General features: G+C 42.8%; 1 protein-coding gene across 9 annotated transcripts in view; it reads right to left on the reverse strand.

The window, feature by feature from the left end:
* ptprt (protein tyrosine phosphatase receptor type T) overlaps nt 1-17072 on the reverse strand; it is a 199195-nt gene that overhangs the window by 118381 nt on the left and 63742 nt on the right. For all 9 annotated transcript variants that reach the window (XM_035524516.2, XM_081717582.1, XM_081717581.1 and 6 more), the window contains exons 3-6: nt 10151-10422; nt 6767-6848; nt 6240-6355; nt 5254-5428 (exon numbers count right to left, since the gene is read on the reverse strand). In XM_035524516.2, coding sequence (XP_035380409.1) covers nt 5254-5428; nt 6240-6355; nt 6767-6848; nt 10151-10422 — 645 coding nt within the window. The remainder of the gene's footprint in view (nt 1-5253; nt 5429-6239; nt 6356-6766; nt 6849-10150; nt 10423-17072) is intronic.

Consider the following 17072-nt stretch of genomic DNA (forward strand, 5'->3'; position numbering starts at 1 on the left):
CTGCGCTGGATTTGCAGGGAAAGCTCCAGAAATCCCACCTCGCTATCTGATCAAAGCCCCATGAGGCTCAACGGACAGCACGGTATGGGTGGGGAGGGGGTCTGGGGGTGGGAGGTGGAGCTTAGCTAGTCAGGCACAGTTGGAAAATGGGAATTTGTAGCTGGGAAATAACAACAACTACCAAATATTTTCCCCACTTTTGTGGCCAAGGCGGACAAGTAGAGAGGGATGACAGAAGCACACGGAACACTGGCTCGCTGCATTCCTGCAGATGAACTTCTACAGCAACCCAAACCAAGACACCACCAGCTCTGGGAGGAGCGGGTGGCTGAGGGCACCTCACCCCTCTCAAGTGTTCCATCAAGGAAATGGAACCCTGTGAGGACTCATGGGAGCTCACTGACAATCTTGGCACGGAGAAAGACAGATAATAACCTTGACCTTTGTCTGATCACAGAGCGTATCAGGTAAGCCATGCTGAGATCAGGGAGATGTGTAGGGGGGATGAGTGAATCTCTCCTTCCTTTACATTCTGCCTCTTTCACTCCCCGCCTCCAGGAAGTAATATATTCGGTGTGTTTTTAGGGACATGCGCATCAGCTTCTTGTTCCCAAAAAGCACATCACACTCTGAAAAAGGATGGAGTAAAGAGGAGAAACAAGTGAAAGAGTGGTACAGAAAGAACACAGGGAACAGAGTGGAGACACTTCAGAAGTCCTGTGCAATGAGGCAGGCTCAAACTCAGGCTTCGGCAAAAGGAAAACAAAGCTCTTGGGAGGAGGCGAGGGAAAGTGGGAGGAAGCAGTCCCGCTACTCCCACAGTGAAGTCCCGCTAGTCCCACTGTTCACAGAGGCCATGCAGGGGGCACCTGTACATTAATGTCTGGCTCCTCTTGCTCCTCTGAGCACATGCCTAGACACAAATGCACACATACATGCACACACACACATTTGCACTCACATCATACTTCTATATGTTGGTGAAATATAGATACTGGTTTGATAGCTAAAAAAAAATCAGTACACATATGACTTGGTTTTAAGTACTGGTAATATAGAGGCCTTGCTGCCAAAGGGTAAAAAGTAAGAAATAAATACTTTTTTTTTGATGGGCTCTCTCACCAGTATACTTGCTCATGCACACACACACACACACACACACACACACACACACACAGAAATAAAGAAGTAGGAGCTGTTTGAAGTGCTAACTCCTTAGCTGTTGCTTATCTTGGCTGCAGTATTACTTCTCTGTAATCCATCTCCACTCTGGTTGCAGGGGAATCCACACACACACACACACACACACACACACACACAAACAAACATATTTATACACACACACATACAATGCCACAAAATCCACCCTAATGCTCCAGCTCTTCTCAACCTATGTATAGATGACATTAGTCTGCCCTTCTTTTTTTCCTCTATCAGTCTCTCTCTCTCTCTCTGCAACTGTTGCAAATATCTAGCTGGGCGGGGCTGTAAGACAGACTGGAACATTTGCTTCTGCTGTTATCAAGTGATATCAACTGATATTATTTATTCTGTGAAAATAAGCAAAAAGACTCATATCAGGAGTATCAAGACTGGAGTATCTATGATACCTTCTGGGGTGTAGAGCAAATTAGCATACAGTGTTTTAAGGTCTTGTCAACCACCATACAGAGTCAATATTGGATAACGTGTCCAGATAACACCTGAAAATTTGGTACAAATCTGTCACAACATGCATCTCTCAGTGGCCTTGCCTTTGTTTCATGTGTGGGCACTCTTCTGATACCTGAATGCATTAATAACATCTGTACTAAATTATTCTCTTTAATTCAGTTTCACATGAAGGCTCAGGAACTGACCAGAAGCATGGCAATGAGACGGACTGGAGGCTTGGAATCACACACATCACACACACATCACACACACATACACCTTACACAAATCTCACACACACATACACACATCACACACCCAGCCATTTTTCAGCTGAGGATGGGCGGTGGGAATCTGGATGAGCAGTATGAGAAAGCCTAGGGGTTCCTGTCTCGTCAGTTGCAGAGGAGTTCCAGCACACGTTGTAGGGAGAGGCACAGCTGTGTAGTAACTAGGCACCTTCCATGCTCTAAACCCAAACAGCCCCCTGATGGAACGGATTCGAAGATACTTGCAAAAATTTGAGGACTCAACAACATTGAGGCCATATATAGATGTCCCTGAAGAAATAGCTCAATCAAAGGTCAAATCAACATGATTTCATAATCCCCACAGGCTAAACTGGTCTACCCAGACATTGTAAAGCAATAGACCCAGTCAGACTCAGAAGGACTGTGGTTAGCACTCTACTGGATATGCACATAATCTGGCCTCAATGGTCAAAAGGTCCCAGTTAGGAGCAAGAACAACAACAACAGCATATCTCCTTCACCACGTCAATCAGTATTTGCACAGTGTTCACTAAGACAGAAGGGCACATGGATCGATTACATTTGTTTGGGTTGGTGTGTTGTTATTTGGAGGTTTCTGTTGTTGCAGCACTCAATAACAAGCTTGCCATTCTTAGCAGTTACTGAGACCTTAAGGAAACCTTGGGAAGCCATGTGTGGCAGCACAAGAAAGAAGCCTGAATGCACTAGACAAGTCAGACAAGCATGGGTATGTGTGCTTTTTTTGTTTAGTTTTTTTTTTACTCAAAACTGAACGAGGAAGCTAACAACCTTCAATAAAGATTTTCATAACAAATTTCCCTGGAAACTTCTCCGAAAGGAACTTCAGACACTCTCCCGTCTCCTTGGCTACATCTGACTGGCTTCTGGCTCATCTCTCTATTTATTTATTTTTTTGGAAATGATCCGATGCAAATTTGGATAAATGACACAGGAACAGGCTCAGGGCTTTTTTTTGTACGCAAAGTGAAATTTTGAGGAGACATGGGCCTGTCAGGACAAGTACCGCTTGAGTGCAAATTAGCATGCATTAAATATGAGACATAGGAGAGGTGTGACAGTAAAGAGCAGAATGTGGAGATGAAGAGAGGAGTGCAGAGAGAAGTGAGATAGCTGAAAAGAGGCAGAAAAGCTCGTGGGGAAGATAGAGGCCTGGACCAAAGACAAACTGGCAGGTGACAGAGGAGAGGTCAAAGACGTGAGGAGAGAGAACGCCACACGCATGAGAGACGACAGGGTGTCATGTCGGGGTAGGCAAGCACAGAAAAGAGAAGGAGAAAAATCACCACTGTGCTCCCTCTCTCTCTCCCCCTATAAGACAGAAATTATTAATGGCCCCCTCTACCCTGCAGTGAGCACCCCATTTATAAAACTAGTTTTAATCTCTCCCACTACGTGTAATTCGCACACTTTTCTTCACCCCCAACCCCACCAAACACACCCATATATCCGCTGTCTGGATGCCTTTATGGGGGTTTGAAAAAGCGCTACGCAGGACGTACATCTCTGGCTCCCTGGAGAATTCACTCGTGATTCTAAAACCCCACCCCCCACTCTCCCTATCATGGAAACAGCTACAGAGGGCTGTAATTTAGCACCTGCCTGGTGTTTCACACCCCCTCACTCGATTACGGCATGGCACCTGTAACAGCCGGCGGGTGTCCACATCCAGCATGCCGCAGGGCGTTGCGCTTCCGCCAGGCTACCAATCGCGTCCACACACAGCCCACCCACCGTGCACTTCTAAATTGGGCCTAAACCATTAAGAATCCATGAGGCATATGCATAAGCCTTCCTGGGTTTTGGAAAGCTTGACAGATGTTAATATACGTGACAGTCTAAACCTATAACCGAATCTGCAGTTCAAACACCGGCACTGCCAGTGGAACTGAAACTGTATTTGGCTTAGAATTTCAACTGTACTGTGGCCTTTAGTGCTGCCTGTCTCGGATGGTGTGGGCCTCTGTTCGTATGCTGGTGTGCTGCTGTTATACACCATACTTCCTCTGACTTCCAAATCACACGTGAACAGACATGCACAGGCACTGCAGAAATCCCCAGATGCCCCGCATGCTCTGGCGCTTTGGAGCCTTTGAACATCTGAGATGCTTCAAGTCCTGACTCTCCCCTGGCCTCATGCATTGCACCCCTCAAGCCTCTCCCCTGTCCCCAAAAGTATTCTGGGAAAAACCAGATGGCAATGATTGCTGGTGATAGCATTAAAGTAAACAGCAAGTGTGTCACTCTGTAAATGCAACTGCTGAACAGCTCTTTTAGCTTTAGACATGCACAAGCCGCCCGTCACTACTTAACAGTACTTAACACTACAATGGTGCTGATTTCAAACCACTATGCAAACATGACAATAGACCAAAACATTAAGGTTGATTCTGTGACTCAAACAACTGTGCTACCCTAGTACGTTACTTTATTCCACATAGTCCTATTTAAATGGCCTCCAAATTGAAATTGAATTTTCGCTACAGGGCCAACGTGCTGTTGTGACATTGTAGAGTGGCCTTCATTCAGTCTGTTTCCTCTGCCAGCTGCGTCCCTCTGCGGCTGCCCCACACACTGTTCACATGGCCATGGCGGATCTTGTCAGGTATTGCCGCTCTGAGTCAGGACCACAGCCAGTACCAGGACAGGTGCAGGACAGTTCAAGGTTACCCAGGCTTCTCCCCACCTCTCTTCACACCATGGCAGGTTGGAATCCACACCCAACACAAACCAAAAGCCTTCCTGCATCCTCTATCTTCTGTAATAATGATTTCAATTACTGTTAGTTCACCTCTAGTTTATTTCCCTTGCTCTGCTGTTTGTTCTTTTCATTCGGCATGGGCAAAGCCAAACAGCGGTTAGCATTTCGCTCCAGTCAGGTGCACGAGACACGAGCAACTACCCTCTAGCAGGGAGAGGAGAGGTCTTTTCCGGTCTTTCTCAGTCCCTTCTCTCTTTAAACGTGATCACTCTGCTTCCTGATTCATCTGAAACAGGAGGACTGCAGGATGGGGTTCGCAAAGATGGAGAGAAATACAAAGAGGAAGAGAGTAGCAGGAGAAAGCCAAGCGGGAGTTGTTAGCGATGCTAGCTGAAATAATGCAATGGTGTGTGTTGTGGGGTAATGATTCTGAAGGAATCCTGCTGGTGGCAGTTTGGTGCAATTACTATTGTATTGGTTTTAGTCGTGGGCTCACTTGCATCTATGAGTGTGCGTAAGTGCCGGTGTCTGTGTTTGCATGTGCTCTGTAGTGCTGACATACCACAGCTGGAATCGCATGTGTGTTTATGGCTGGCATAAGCGGTGTACCTTTCACACTAAGCTCGGCGTAATTGGAGACTCCTGAACCGCCGTCAGAGCGGATGACGCAGCGATAGCGGCTTGTGCCGCGCTGAGAGGTGTCGGCCACACGTACGGTGGCGGAGAATCGCCGCTGGTTCACCGAGCGAGTCACCATCAGGGAGGTGTCCTTTCCATTCCACTGCTACAGGAGCGACATACACAGAAACACGCAACGAATCAGCAACAATCTGCCCAAACGAAACACAGTCTCTGCTCAGCATTACCGTAGTGTTACTTTTGTGTAGGTGTTTAGTTAAGAGGAAGACAGGAAAAGAGGTTGCTATGATATCTCTCCACACACATGCACATACACATACATTTAAAATGCTATGGTAAGATAAATTTTGATTTCATGGTTTTTGCAAGACAGAAATGCAACAGTTACATCATAGTACTCCAAACACACTCATTAGATTACACAAAGACTTCACACACTCACTCACACACACACACACACACACACACACACACTTTATCACTGCTTCACTGATGAGATAAAAGAAAACTTATGGCTTCTGTAAAAGAAAAATGTAATTTCATCCAATGCTTTACAGCTTTTTCACTATCTCTCTCTTACACACACAAACACACACACAAACACACACCATCTGAATAAGAAATCACAAAGTGACTTGGTAATTGTGGTAATTTGATTTCAGCAAGTACTTTATCATTGAGCTGTGGGGCCAAAATTTTCAATGCAAATAGAGTGAGTCAGGAGCATACCCACACCTATCCCACCCCTCTGACGCGCACACACACACATCCACACCCACCCACCCAGTTTGCAGCCTAAGTAATCATATCAGCCATGAGCAATCAAGCATGGAGAATATTAGGCTTTCTAATTCATTTGTCTATCAAAATGTCCTAGAACAGATCTACTGTGTGTGTGTGTGTGTGTGTGTGTGTGTGTGTGTGTGTGTGTGTGTGTGTGTGTGTGTGTTACTCACCTGAAGCCATAGTTTGTCCTCTTGTGACCACTTGCCCCCTGCAATGCATTGGAAGGTGGCATTTTGCCCCACATTCACCTCAACGTTCTGCAGTCGAAGGAAATGGGGCGTCTTCCCTGTCAGCACAGAACACAAATTTCCAAACTCCCATTCGCACTTCCTGCAGTGCACTTAAGGATCAAAGTTGGACATCATGTAGATTTCAGTAGTGCATCATTATATAATGTGCATCACAAAGTCATTTGTAAATTTTCTGAAACATTTTTTAAATGTGGCTAAATGTAACATTGTGTATGTATATAGTATATACTTGCCAGGCCCAAGTCAAGCAATGACAATGATGAGGAACTCTCTCTTTTAAAAACGCACACACGCACACACTCAACCTTGCTTTGTCCATTTAATTGGAGGAGTGTTTTTTAGAACAGGAAAAAGATTGAGCACCTGCAGTGTAGCCAGGAGTGTTAGAGACACTGTGTGTTTGTGTGTGTGTGTGTGTGTGTGTGTGTGTATGTGTGTGCACTTACGGCAGGGGTGAGCCAGAACGTGGACCTCATCCACAGAAATAAATCCAGGATGCCCTTGCATGGACACTGCCTCAAATATGACCTAGAGGTGCACAAAAGAGAGCAGCAATAAGATGTGGAAAAGAGAGACTTTTATTTTGAAACATAACACAAATGCAGCAGAGCAGCACATCTTAAGGTGGCAGCTCGGCAATGCTAGGTCCCTGTGGGCTTTGCAAAGCAAGTGCAATCTGACAGCGAGAACATGGGTATTTTTCATTAAAATGAAACTCACTGTATGGTATTAGATCAGACATACCAAACCTGGAAGGACGATATTCCATAGCACCACTGAAACAGTGAGCAGCAATATACATACATCTGCCCACTTGCAACTATCGGTGAGATGACCCTGAATTTACATTAGAGTGGAGATGCCTGGGGTAGGATGACCTTGGACTACTCATGAATGAAAACAAATTGAGAAAGCGGCAGTTTCAAACAGGATTCTGGAAGAAACTTCAGGATTAGAACCAAGAACACTCCATAAACTCGCCAAGGTTAAAGAAACTCTGTCCAAACACTGCCCAAAGTGGGCTCATTATCTCTGGACCAGTCAACAAAACACTGTCGATTTGAATGCAGCCGAACAGACAGGCATCCATCCACTGTTAGTTCACTTTTTATCACTGCCTTTATTGCTGACAATATTTTAAACCAAGTTTAAACCGAATATCATGAACACATACAATGCCATTTTTTCCCTCTTGCTCCCAGCATATGGGTTTGGCAGAAACAGCTCACCATCCTGCCTGTGCCATGTGGTGAAGACGCGTGTGGTCCAGCGATTGCTCCGCTCTCTCTGAGCTGGCATGGACTGAGGTGGGAGAGCCAGATCCTGGCCGTGGCTCCGAATTGAGTCTCTGGCTTCCCCCTAGGGCCCACTTCTCCCACTGATCAGTCATTAGGAGTGGGAAGGAGATTAAATCTACAACTCCATTCAGCGTTATCAAGTGCTAATTGCTTATTTTCGCATCCCATGGCCATCATGTATGGCGTTGAGCTGCAGAGAAGATTGGCCAAATGGTGCCAGGCTAGGGGGAGACTGCCCAATCTACCTGACACTGTCCACTCAACCTAAACTGGCGCCATTCCTATGGTGTGACCGCTGTGTGTCCCACACCCTGAGCCATTTGCCATCATTTTGCTATCTAGGGTCCCATTTTCCATCATGCTAGGTCTGCTTGAGGAAACTACAGATGTAGTAGTGAACCTAATTATTGTACTTGCTTGAAGCGGATCAAACATTCACGTGTTCTGATGTAAACGCATTCTGACATGACCCCCAGTGCTGCAGAGTTGTTCCCCTTGAAACCAACCAAAGGTGGATGGAACTGACGGGATGAAGTTCATATCATGATAACAATGACGATACCCTTGTCAAATATGGAGGCACTTAAAATGGCACCCTGCAATTCAACCCTCACCTTGATAGGAAATAAGGAAAATAAACCATAGATTAATTTGGCAAAATTGGCCAGTAATCTGTTGTGTGACATGCAATGCTGCAATCAAATCCACAGCATGCATCTTTATTCTGTTTAGTTTATGATCCCAGAGAGCGCATTCTCCAGTTGCTATTAAAATCCAATATTCAACAGTCAGTTCATTAAGTTTTTATCTTCAGATAGAAATGCAGATATATATATATATATATATTTACTTATTCATATATAAATATATATGAAGCACTTTGCTTGCATAGCTGAAATTCCTGTAAATTTTTTAATTTTGAATCTCACTTTCTCATTATATATATGTGGGAGATAAAAATGCAATTGCATGTGCGCGCGCACACACACACACACACACACAAACACACAGACACATGCACAAGTTTTAGAACCTGCTGTCCAAACAGACAGACATGTCCAATATGCACAATAGTGGCTAAATATTTACCCTTCTCATTAACTAATTGAATTACATGGCTAATCTTTTGAGGGTTGTCAAATCTATTGACAGAGTGGGAGAAAGAGAGAGATGATATGAGATATGGAGGGATTAATGCCTGAAAGCGAATTATCCATGTCCATTTGTGGGAACAATTAAGGTGCATTAGGAATTGCACGTGTTAATTGCAGGGTGTCTGCAGCCCTTCTCTGACACTGTCTGCTCAGCCACCATACAAAGGTAAGTGAGGCTGGTACACAGTCCCATTCAAACTTGCTTGGACATGTGAAAGGGAACTAATTAGATGTTTTTCACTCTCTGCACTTATGTACTCTTAGAGTATAAAATGGAGTGTTTGGTAGCCGCAAACTGCTATGAGCATTGCTCCAGCCCCTTAGCACAGGGCTCCCGGGCTGCCCTGCACAACTCGGCTGAGGTTTCCAGCAGGGATTGAGATCTACAGTCCCAGCATGCCATGGAGTCTTTGAGGACCTTATCGATAAATGCTTCATTGCATATACAACTGCAGCATATATTCAAAGAGAACAGATACAAACCAAATTAGTAATATACATCTACTGCTCTCAGTGTTTATAAGGGAGTGAAAATAAAGCACTTGAGATTTCTTACTTATGCTTGACTTTCTTACTTATGCCTGAGTTGTTACATTTTAATACATTTTATTTTAATTTAATACATTTTATTACAACTAATAAAAAAATAACATTATCTAAGTTTAAATCATGTGCAGTGACCATTTGGCTGTCAAAAGCATTTTTGAACGCATTGTTCTCATCCTGTATGTCAAGTCTAAAATTAAAGGAACAAAATTATGTTGAAATATGTACAAATTCATCACATGATTGGACCACCAAGTTATATCAGCTTAATGTGTCCAAGTTAATAGCATTGTTCATGAAAGATGAAAGCATGTTCTTCAAAATAGTCCGTTCAAGCCCAATGAAGCAAGATTTCTTTTTCCATCCACACATGAGAAATCAGAGCACTGCAGACTCTGTGTTTTCCTCTAAAACACCACATTCAACTTCCAAGTGGCCCTTTATGAGTTGATTCAGGTGTGTGGGGGACTTGGGAAAGCCAATCTGTGCAGTATGTTGTGTGGCCATCCATGAGTGCACTCATAAACATTGTCTTATGCTAATCACTAAGCCTATCTACTCCTCTTGAACCATCCTATTTTTGCCCATGCTTGCTCAAGATATCTGACAGTGTGAATTGCTGCTTTGCTACCTACAGCCTGAGGTTTGACTAGATTTAACTTCTTAGTCACCCTTCTGATCTGGGTTCAGCCTTTATACAGCTGGGTGAGACTAGTCCTGCTTGCAAGTTCTGGACTATAAACCGCATACAAAAGAAATCCCCAAATCCCTCAAATAAACCCAGAATTGGCTGAATGCAGTCCTCTGATAGTTCTCACGCAGGAGGTCTCACCTGGTAGGAGTTGGGCCAGAAAGTGCTGATGGCCAGCTCGGCCTTGGCCCAGCCCTCAGTGACCGGGGCCGTGGCATTCCAGATGGGGTTTCCCTGAGGGCCGCCATCCACCTTGATGTAGACATTGAGAGCTCCAGGGCTGCGGCCATCACGGCTGGATAGGGAGTAATGGAAGTCAATACAGTGCGTGTCATTTTCTTTGAGCGTCGGTAGGAGGAGGTGGGCCTTCTGGCCTGAAGCACGGCCAGACGAGTTCACCATCATGAAGGAACCTGAAGAGAACACGCACACACACACACACACACACACACACACACACACACACACACACGAACATACAGTGTGAGTGATCAGAATGCTGAATATCATGTACAGTTGAGTTTACTCTGAGGTGAGACTGGGTTAATAAACAAGATAACTGAATTTCTTAAATTATATGGTGAATTATAAAAGATATGGTGAGCAGCAACAAATAGAATAGAATAGAACATTCCCATTGTGACAGGTAAGACTGGGAGATCTAGTAGGTTATAAAGGAATAGGACCTGTAGCATAACTGCCTGCTATGAGAACAAATGTGAGCTGAACGATTACAAACAGCATGAAACAATTTCTGGAGACAGTTTTACATCCATTTTATTCAAATTTTATGAGACAATATGCCATTTTATGGCTATGAAAGAACGCTGGCCATGCTATTATGGGAAACGATATAGCAGCACAGCAGAAAGATACAGTGAGAGAGAGGATAGGGAGAAAGATAGAAGCAAAAAGAATCTAAAATAAAAAAGGGAAAAAATTAACATTTCTCCTTACATATGGTGACAATAATTCAATTTCTTAAATGTGTAGCAATTAGATGATTAAGGCTGGTAATTACTGGTGGCTCAAAGGTGCCAATTTGTGATAAATGGCAGTAATTACACATACTGCAAGTCAGTCATTGAAATATTAGCAGTAGTGGTTGTGGTTCTCAACTTTAACAGAGGATGTTTGACTCCTGCTGTCTTTATCCTGTCTTTGTCTTTTCTAGTGGTCTTAGATCAGTTTTGCAGTTCTTCCTGTGATGACTGAGACTGTAGGCTATAAGGGGGTAGGGGGTAGTATGAATGAGGAGTGAGTGATCTTTGAATTAAATGTTCAATGACACCAAAGACTATTTACAACTACTGTTACCATCTTCAGTTTAATAAACACTTCATAACTCCTCCTTTCATATGGTGTTGTATTATTTAATTAGCCGTTGTATTATTTAATGTGCACATATTTTCCCTGACACATTTGGTCTTGTTTTATAGCATGCTTTATGTTGAACAATGTGGTGATATACTGGGGACACAGGTTTTTAAAGTTTACAGATCACCAAATTGGTTTTGATCCTGTGAGCAGATTGCCTTATTCAAGGGGCTAGATATCTCTAACTATTAAACTCTTCTAATAAATTTTTGTTTGTTAAGTTTGAATTATTCTATTATTGCCTAAATCATAAATTTTGTCAAAAATTTGGCTCTTGCATTTGTAATAGCAGGAGTTACCTGCCTTTAGCTCACAAGCTACCATTTTAATTATTTGAGATATTTAATCATTATGAACTGTCTCACTAAACTGTGCATGTCTGTTAGATTAAATCCCTAACTCCTTAAGTTAATAAAACATTACTTTGTTAGGATATCTTTAACTGAGTGGGAGACTTCAGCCATTTAATGATTTATTGGCAAGTGGGATTTTTACATAATTGGTTTGGGATAGATTTCCATTTCACACAGGCACCCTAATATTCACGTATGCTGGGTCACACACAGACTGAATCCAGCTCAACTAGCCTGAAATAATTAGCATGCAGTCAGTGTCCATTAATTAATGTAATTGATTCATTTATTTGATTAATTCAGTTTTTTAGTAAACTTTCACTGCCCTTATCATTATTTCCATCTTTGGTGGAAGGAAATGGATTAGGGTAGTTAAAAGTTTTAACCAGAAAACAGCTCCTGGACCTGTGAGGTGAGAGGGAACAGTTCCACAAAGAAATTGGCTACAACAGATTGGTCCTGTGTCACATTCAGGCACCACCTACCTCCCACCCCTACCGCCCCGCTTTTGGCATGACACCCTTTAACACCACAGTGATAAATTACTTCTGATGATTCATCGGAGGGCTGAGAAAGACATGGCACTATTATCCTACCACGCATATTTTTGAAGACACAACAATACACAAAGCATCTCTCAATCAAGGCCAGCCTTGAGCCACAGAGTGAGGCCGATCAGTCCCACACGCTAATTTAATCTGGGTTAAGCACCCTAAACAGGTGCAGGAAAGAGTCTTGATTGCGTTTCTTATTCATCTCCCTTGCTGGCCTGCAGCTTTTTATGTCTGGTATTTGCGACAGATGCCCACATGTGTCAGCTGCTTCACCTTTGACGACAGCCAGTGTACACACATTGAAGTCCATGACAGAGGGGCAATTTAGGTTGATAGAAAGCTCTAGCAGCCTTAAGAACACACAGCCTGTGTCTGTTCAATAAGGACATTTTTAGTCACAGGCCTCTACTTAGAGTAGTCCCTTTCACACATAACTCTGCCCATGCAATTGTGAACCTGGCTATTACACACCAACCATAAAACAGTTCGATACTGCTTATATGGGGCAGACTAAAGAAAATTTTAAACACAAATAAATATGCACTTTCTACAATGTCTTGACAACTGTGAAAATAGGAATATGATTAGAAAAGCTCTGTGGATTCTGGGAGCTATGAAAGTAAAATGGTGTTTACATCAGAATCAATGTATAAACAAGGTAATTAAATACTAATTTACCAGAATTTCACCTCAGGAGATCGACTGAAAAATGCAACCTTTCACCAGTAACAGCAATGGTACCTGATTTCATTTACTTTCTGGGCAACTACCCATGTGTCTGCAAAACTCTCATTTACCCATTTGCCTTGGGTTTTTTTGTTTTGTTTTGGGGTTTTTTTTGGTTTTTTTTTTTTTTTTTTTGCAATTTGGCAACAGCCAGCAATTGGCAACAACAGAAAAAAAACCCATAAAAGACATGGGCACCCTGGCATGTCCAAGACCTTGCTATTTTAGAATCATTTACAATCAGAACATTGAGTGTTCTATGTTTATTGTAAAGTGCCCATATTTCCATAGAAATAAATTTTTATCCCAGAGATTGCTTTTAGGATAGCTTTTTTTCCAAGTGAAAAAATTTTTTTTTTTTTTCTCTTTTTCAAGGTAAGTGTAGCTCTCAGGCAATCAGCAAAATCAATAGTAATATGGCACTAACTCTCTTATCCATCAGGCAGTGTGCGGACAACTAAATGGGGTCCTGAAGAGTCTTGCTGTATTGCTTTTGCAGCGCAAACAAGTTAATACTGAGGTCATCGACCACCAACCAGTCCCCAGCCCACGAAATGGAGTGCTGGCTCCTAAAGCCATCTACTGCTGTTTATTTTTACTGCACTGTGAAGCGACAGATGGTAAATAGGAGTCTGCCATGTTCAAAGGTACTGCATGAGGGATGCTTGTCTGACAGCCATCATCACGGCCATAATAGAAGAGGACGATCTGTGACTTTGGTTTAGGTTGGCTATGAAGTGACCTTAATTTGCCAATTTATTGTCACACAGCACAAAAACAGCTTTAGACATGTCGCACCAATCACAGAGTAATTTTTTTTTTCTCAAGAAGCTATTCCCATATGGGCTCGGAGACTATTGAGAGGCCTTGGTGGGGATACCATTACACCTGATGAGGTTCCACAGGGAGCAGTTTTGTACTGAATATTCCATTCCCACCATCATAATGCAATCCTCCACATGACATATAGTGAAGGCTCAGCTAGTTGTCACTTGAATATGCAATTATGGCAGGTTCCTGTACTTTGGACCCTATACTACTCTGCCTGATAAAGTCAAAGTATTTCTCATCGCCTCTCTCTTCACTGTCTCATTCCCCCCTGCTTCCCTCCCCTCTACACCCGGTAGGGGCCATAACACACCCATTTACCATAAAGCCATCCCAAAGGCAGTGATCTGTAGTGTCTTCCGGAAGGCTAATGGGGTGAGGGACAGGATTGCCGGCCAGGAGAGAGAAGCTCCGGTCAGAGTGGTCACACACAGGCATGTTGGCCAGACTCCTCCTGCGAGGGACGTGCAAGGGACGGCCCATCTCCCACCGCCGGGGGCGCACTGCAGATGGGCCACGATTACATGGGCCCCCACACACAAACACACACACTTCAGAGGGGTCCCTGGAGGCAGGCAGATCTGGGCTTCGTCCCATTTCACATAGCTAAGCATGCCAAGTACCTGCCCACTTCACCTCGATTACATATGAGAGAGCAATATATGGCAAGAGGAGGAGGCTGTAATTCTTATCACTAACTTCTGTTTGTAATTTCAATATGAATATTCAATTATTTCTTGATGATGATTGTGCTTTGGCAATACTGTGTCTGAATACAGCCAAGACAGGAGTATGTGATACAGAGGGGCTGTTGAATATATCATAATTAATTTCATGTATTTGGGCTAAAAAGAACAGAATCTTTAATTCAAAGATTCCATATACTACATGCAGAAAGGAAGTGCATTAAAGAGATTTGTGATCTAGAGCACCAAGCCCAGAACCAATATTCTGGATGTGCAGTGTAGCGATATATTGATGACTGCCTTCCCTTGCCCTGACTGCCAGTCCTCCCACCTGCCATCCCCACCTCCCAGATATCACTTTACCTCCCATCCAAGCAAAAACATCTTTGTCCTGTCTTCCATGGTAAATACGATATGATTGACAGTCTTAAAAAGCCGTAAGCAGTGTGATATGACTTGCCGAAAATCCTTTTAAATTATGCCAGCTCTCGCCTCAGTGACCTTTTCCCATGAGCCCTGAGTAGACTGGTGCGGTCCAACAGGGCCTCACCTTCCACCCACCCCCACCCCACCCCCCGGCAACGTGACAATAATCTGATAAGTGGAAAATCAATAATGGAAGTGTCATTACTATGGAGCGGAGCGTCACGGCCAGGAGTGGTGATGCTAATCACCCAATTGGAAATCAGATAAAAACAACAGCATCTGCATTTAGTAAATTATTTCCTTTTTTCCCATCCCTGAACTTTCACTTGATTTATCTTTGGAAATGTCTGTTGGTAAGGGCCTTTTATCAGTCAAATGTAAATGTAAGTCCAATTAGAAAGCTTTTACAAAATAAGATTCAATTAATTAATTTTACACCAGGTGGTAGCATGCTCTAACCCAATTTGTACTTATTTACAAACATACTGGGCTAGTTTTTCACACACAGAAGAAGCCTAGTTGTAGAAGAAAAAGAGCCTTTGGTGGGATTAAGCACAAGCACTGTTAGTATAAATTAGTGCTATGCTCATATATGTATGTATATGTATATATCCAAAAGATCCTGTTTCTCTGGAAACTTTGTGTACTTTACCTCTCTCTCTCACTCTCTCGCACTCTTGCTCTCTCTGTCTCTCTTGAGATGTATGTATGTACATATGTGTGTATACAAACACACACACACACATACACACACACACAAATACACACACACACACACATACAAAACATGCACATGCAACATAAACACACAAAAATTTCCCATATGGTGTTTCACTCTCAGGGCACTGAAAAGATAAACTGAGATCCTTTGTAAGTGTTCCATGTGTGATATGGATTTGACATCCATTGTATGGAAGATACCCAACACAAAGCTAACATGAAGCTACCATTGTGAACAACACACCAGACCAAAATAATGGGTTTGCCACATCACATATGTCTTTGACTCACTCGAAACCTCCACGTCAGGGTTCATGCACAGGCTTTCTCAACTCTCTGTCTGCCCTTCATCAAAGTCTGCAGACTCCTGATAAAGGAATTGATTATACTTCACAGTGGCATAATGTCATTTGCTGAGACTTTCAGTAGTGAGGAAGGCATTGTTTGTTGGGATTCTTGCCGTCAGGTTAATTTGTATGTTGATTTAACCAGTTGATCAAAAAAAGGAAAATTGCTTGTTGTGCCTGAGGTAGTTTATGCAACAAACAACTTAAATGGCGTGGATGCTACTTTGTGAAACAGAGAACAATTTTATGAGTTATCTCAGGCTATCTGAGGTAAATTTAGGGTAAATTTGGAACAATTTAGAGCAAGATTTTAAATGTGAGTGAGAAAACAGCCGAAAGTATAAATGAGTGACATATGTGTCTTTTGGCCTTTTTCTTTTGTCAGATTTGCATTCATGGCATTTTAGGAGAGGTTATAAATACAGACCCACTGGTATCAAAATAAAAGCCACTCAGATGACATTCTGAGACCAAAAAGCTTCGACAACAAATCAATTTGAGACCAAGACAAGGCCTGCTGACATTTCTGAGCCCCACACACAAGCACAAATAAATAGATAAAAATTAAAGAGAGAAAAATTCCTGTCATTTCATAAATGAGAGTTTCAGTCTAAATCTTTGTCATTTTTTTTAACCATAAGAAAAGGCAGTGATTTGCATCCATCGGGAGGTGACCCTCAGTGGTCAGGAATTCCAGTCAAGTTCAGGATGCTCTTAAATAAAACAAGGCTGCCTATTTATTAGTAATATGAAAGAAAAGGAGTTCTATGGACATGTGAGTTACAAAAGCAGGAGGATCATAGTTAGCTTAATTACAGTGACCAAGGCAGACCGAAAGAAAGGGAGTAAGAACACCATGAAATGCATTCTATAGTAAACAATGCCTTATCTCCATATCAGAAAAACTCCAATATTTGTCACATAAGCCACATAAAAGAAGTAGTGGAGCTCATTCATATAACTCTTTCTGTCAGAGCTGCATTGCAGTGAAAGGCAGATGTTGTTTAAAATAATGAAGCACTTCCTTACGGTGGCAGCAGACTAAT

The sequence above is a fragment of the Electrophorus electricus genome, chromosome 7 (genome assembly GCF_041902795.1).
Source record: "Electrophorus electricus isolate QZ-2024a chromosome 7, ASM4190279v1, whole genome shotgun sequence".
NCBI lineage: Eukaryota > Metazoa > Chordata > Actinopteri > Gymnotiformes > Gymnotidae > Electrophorus > Electrophorus electricus.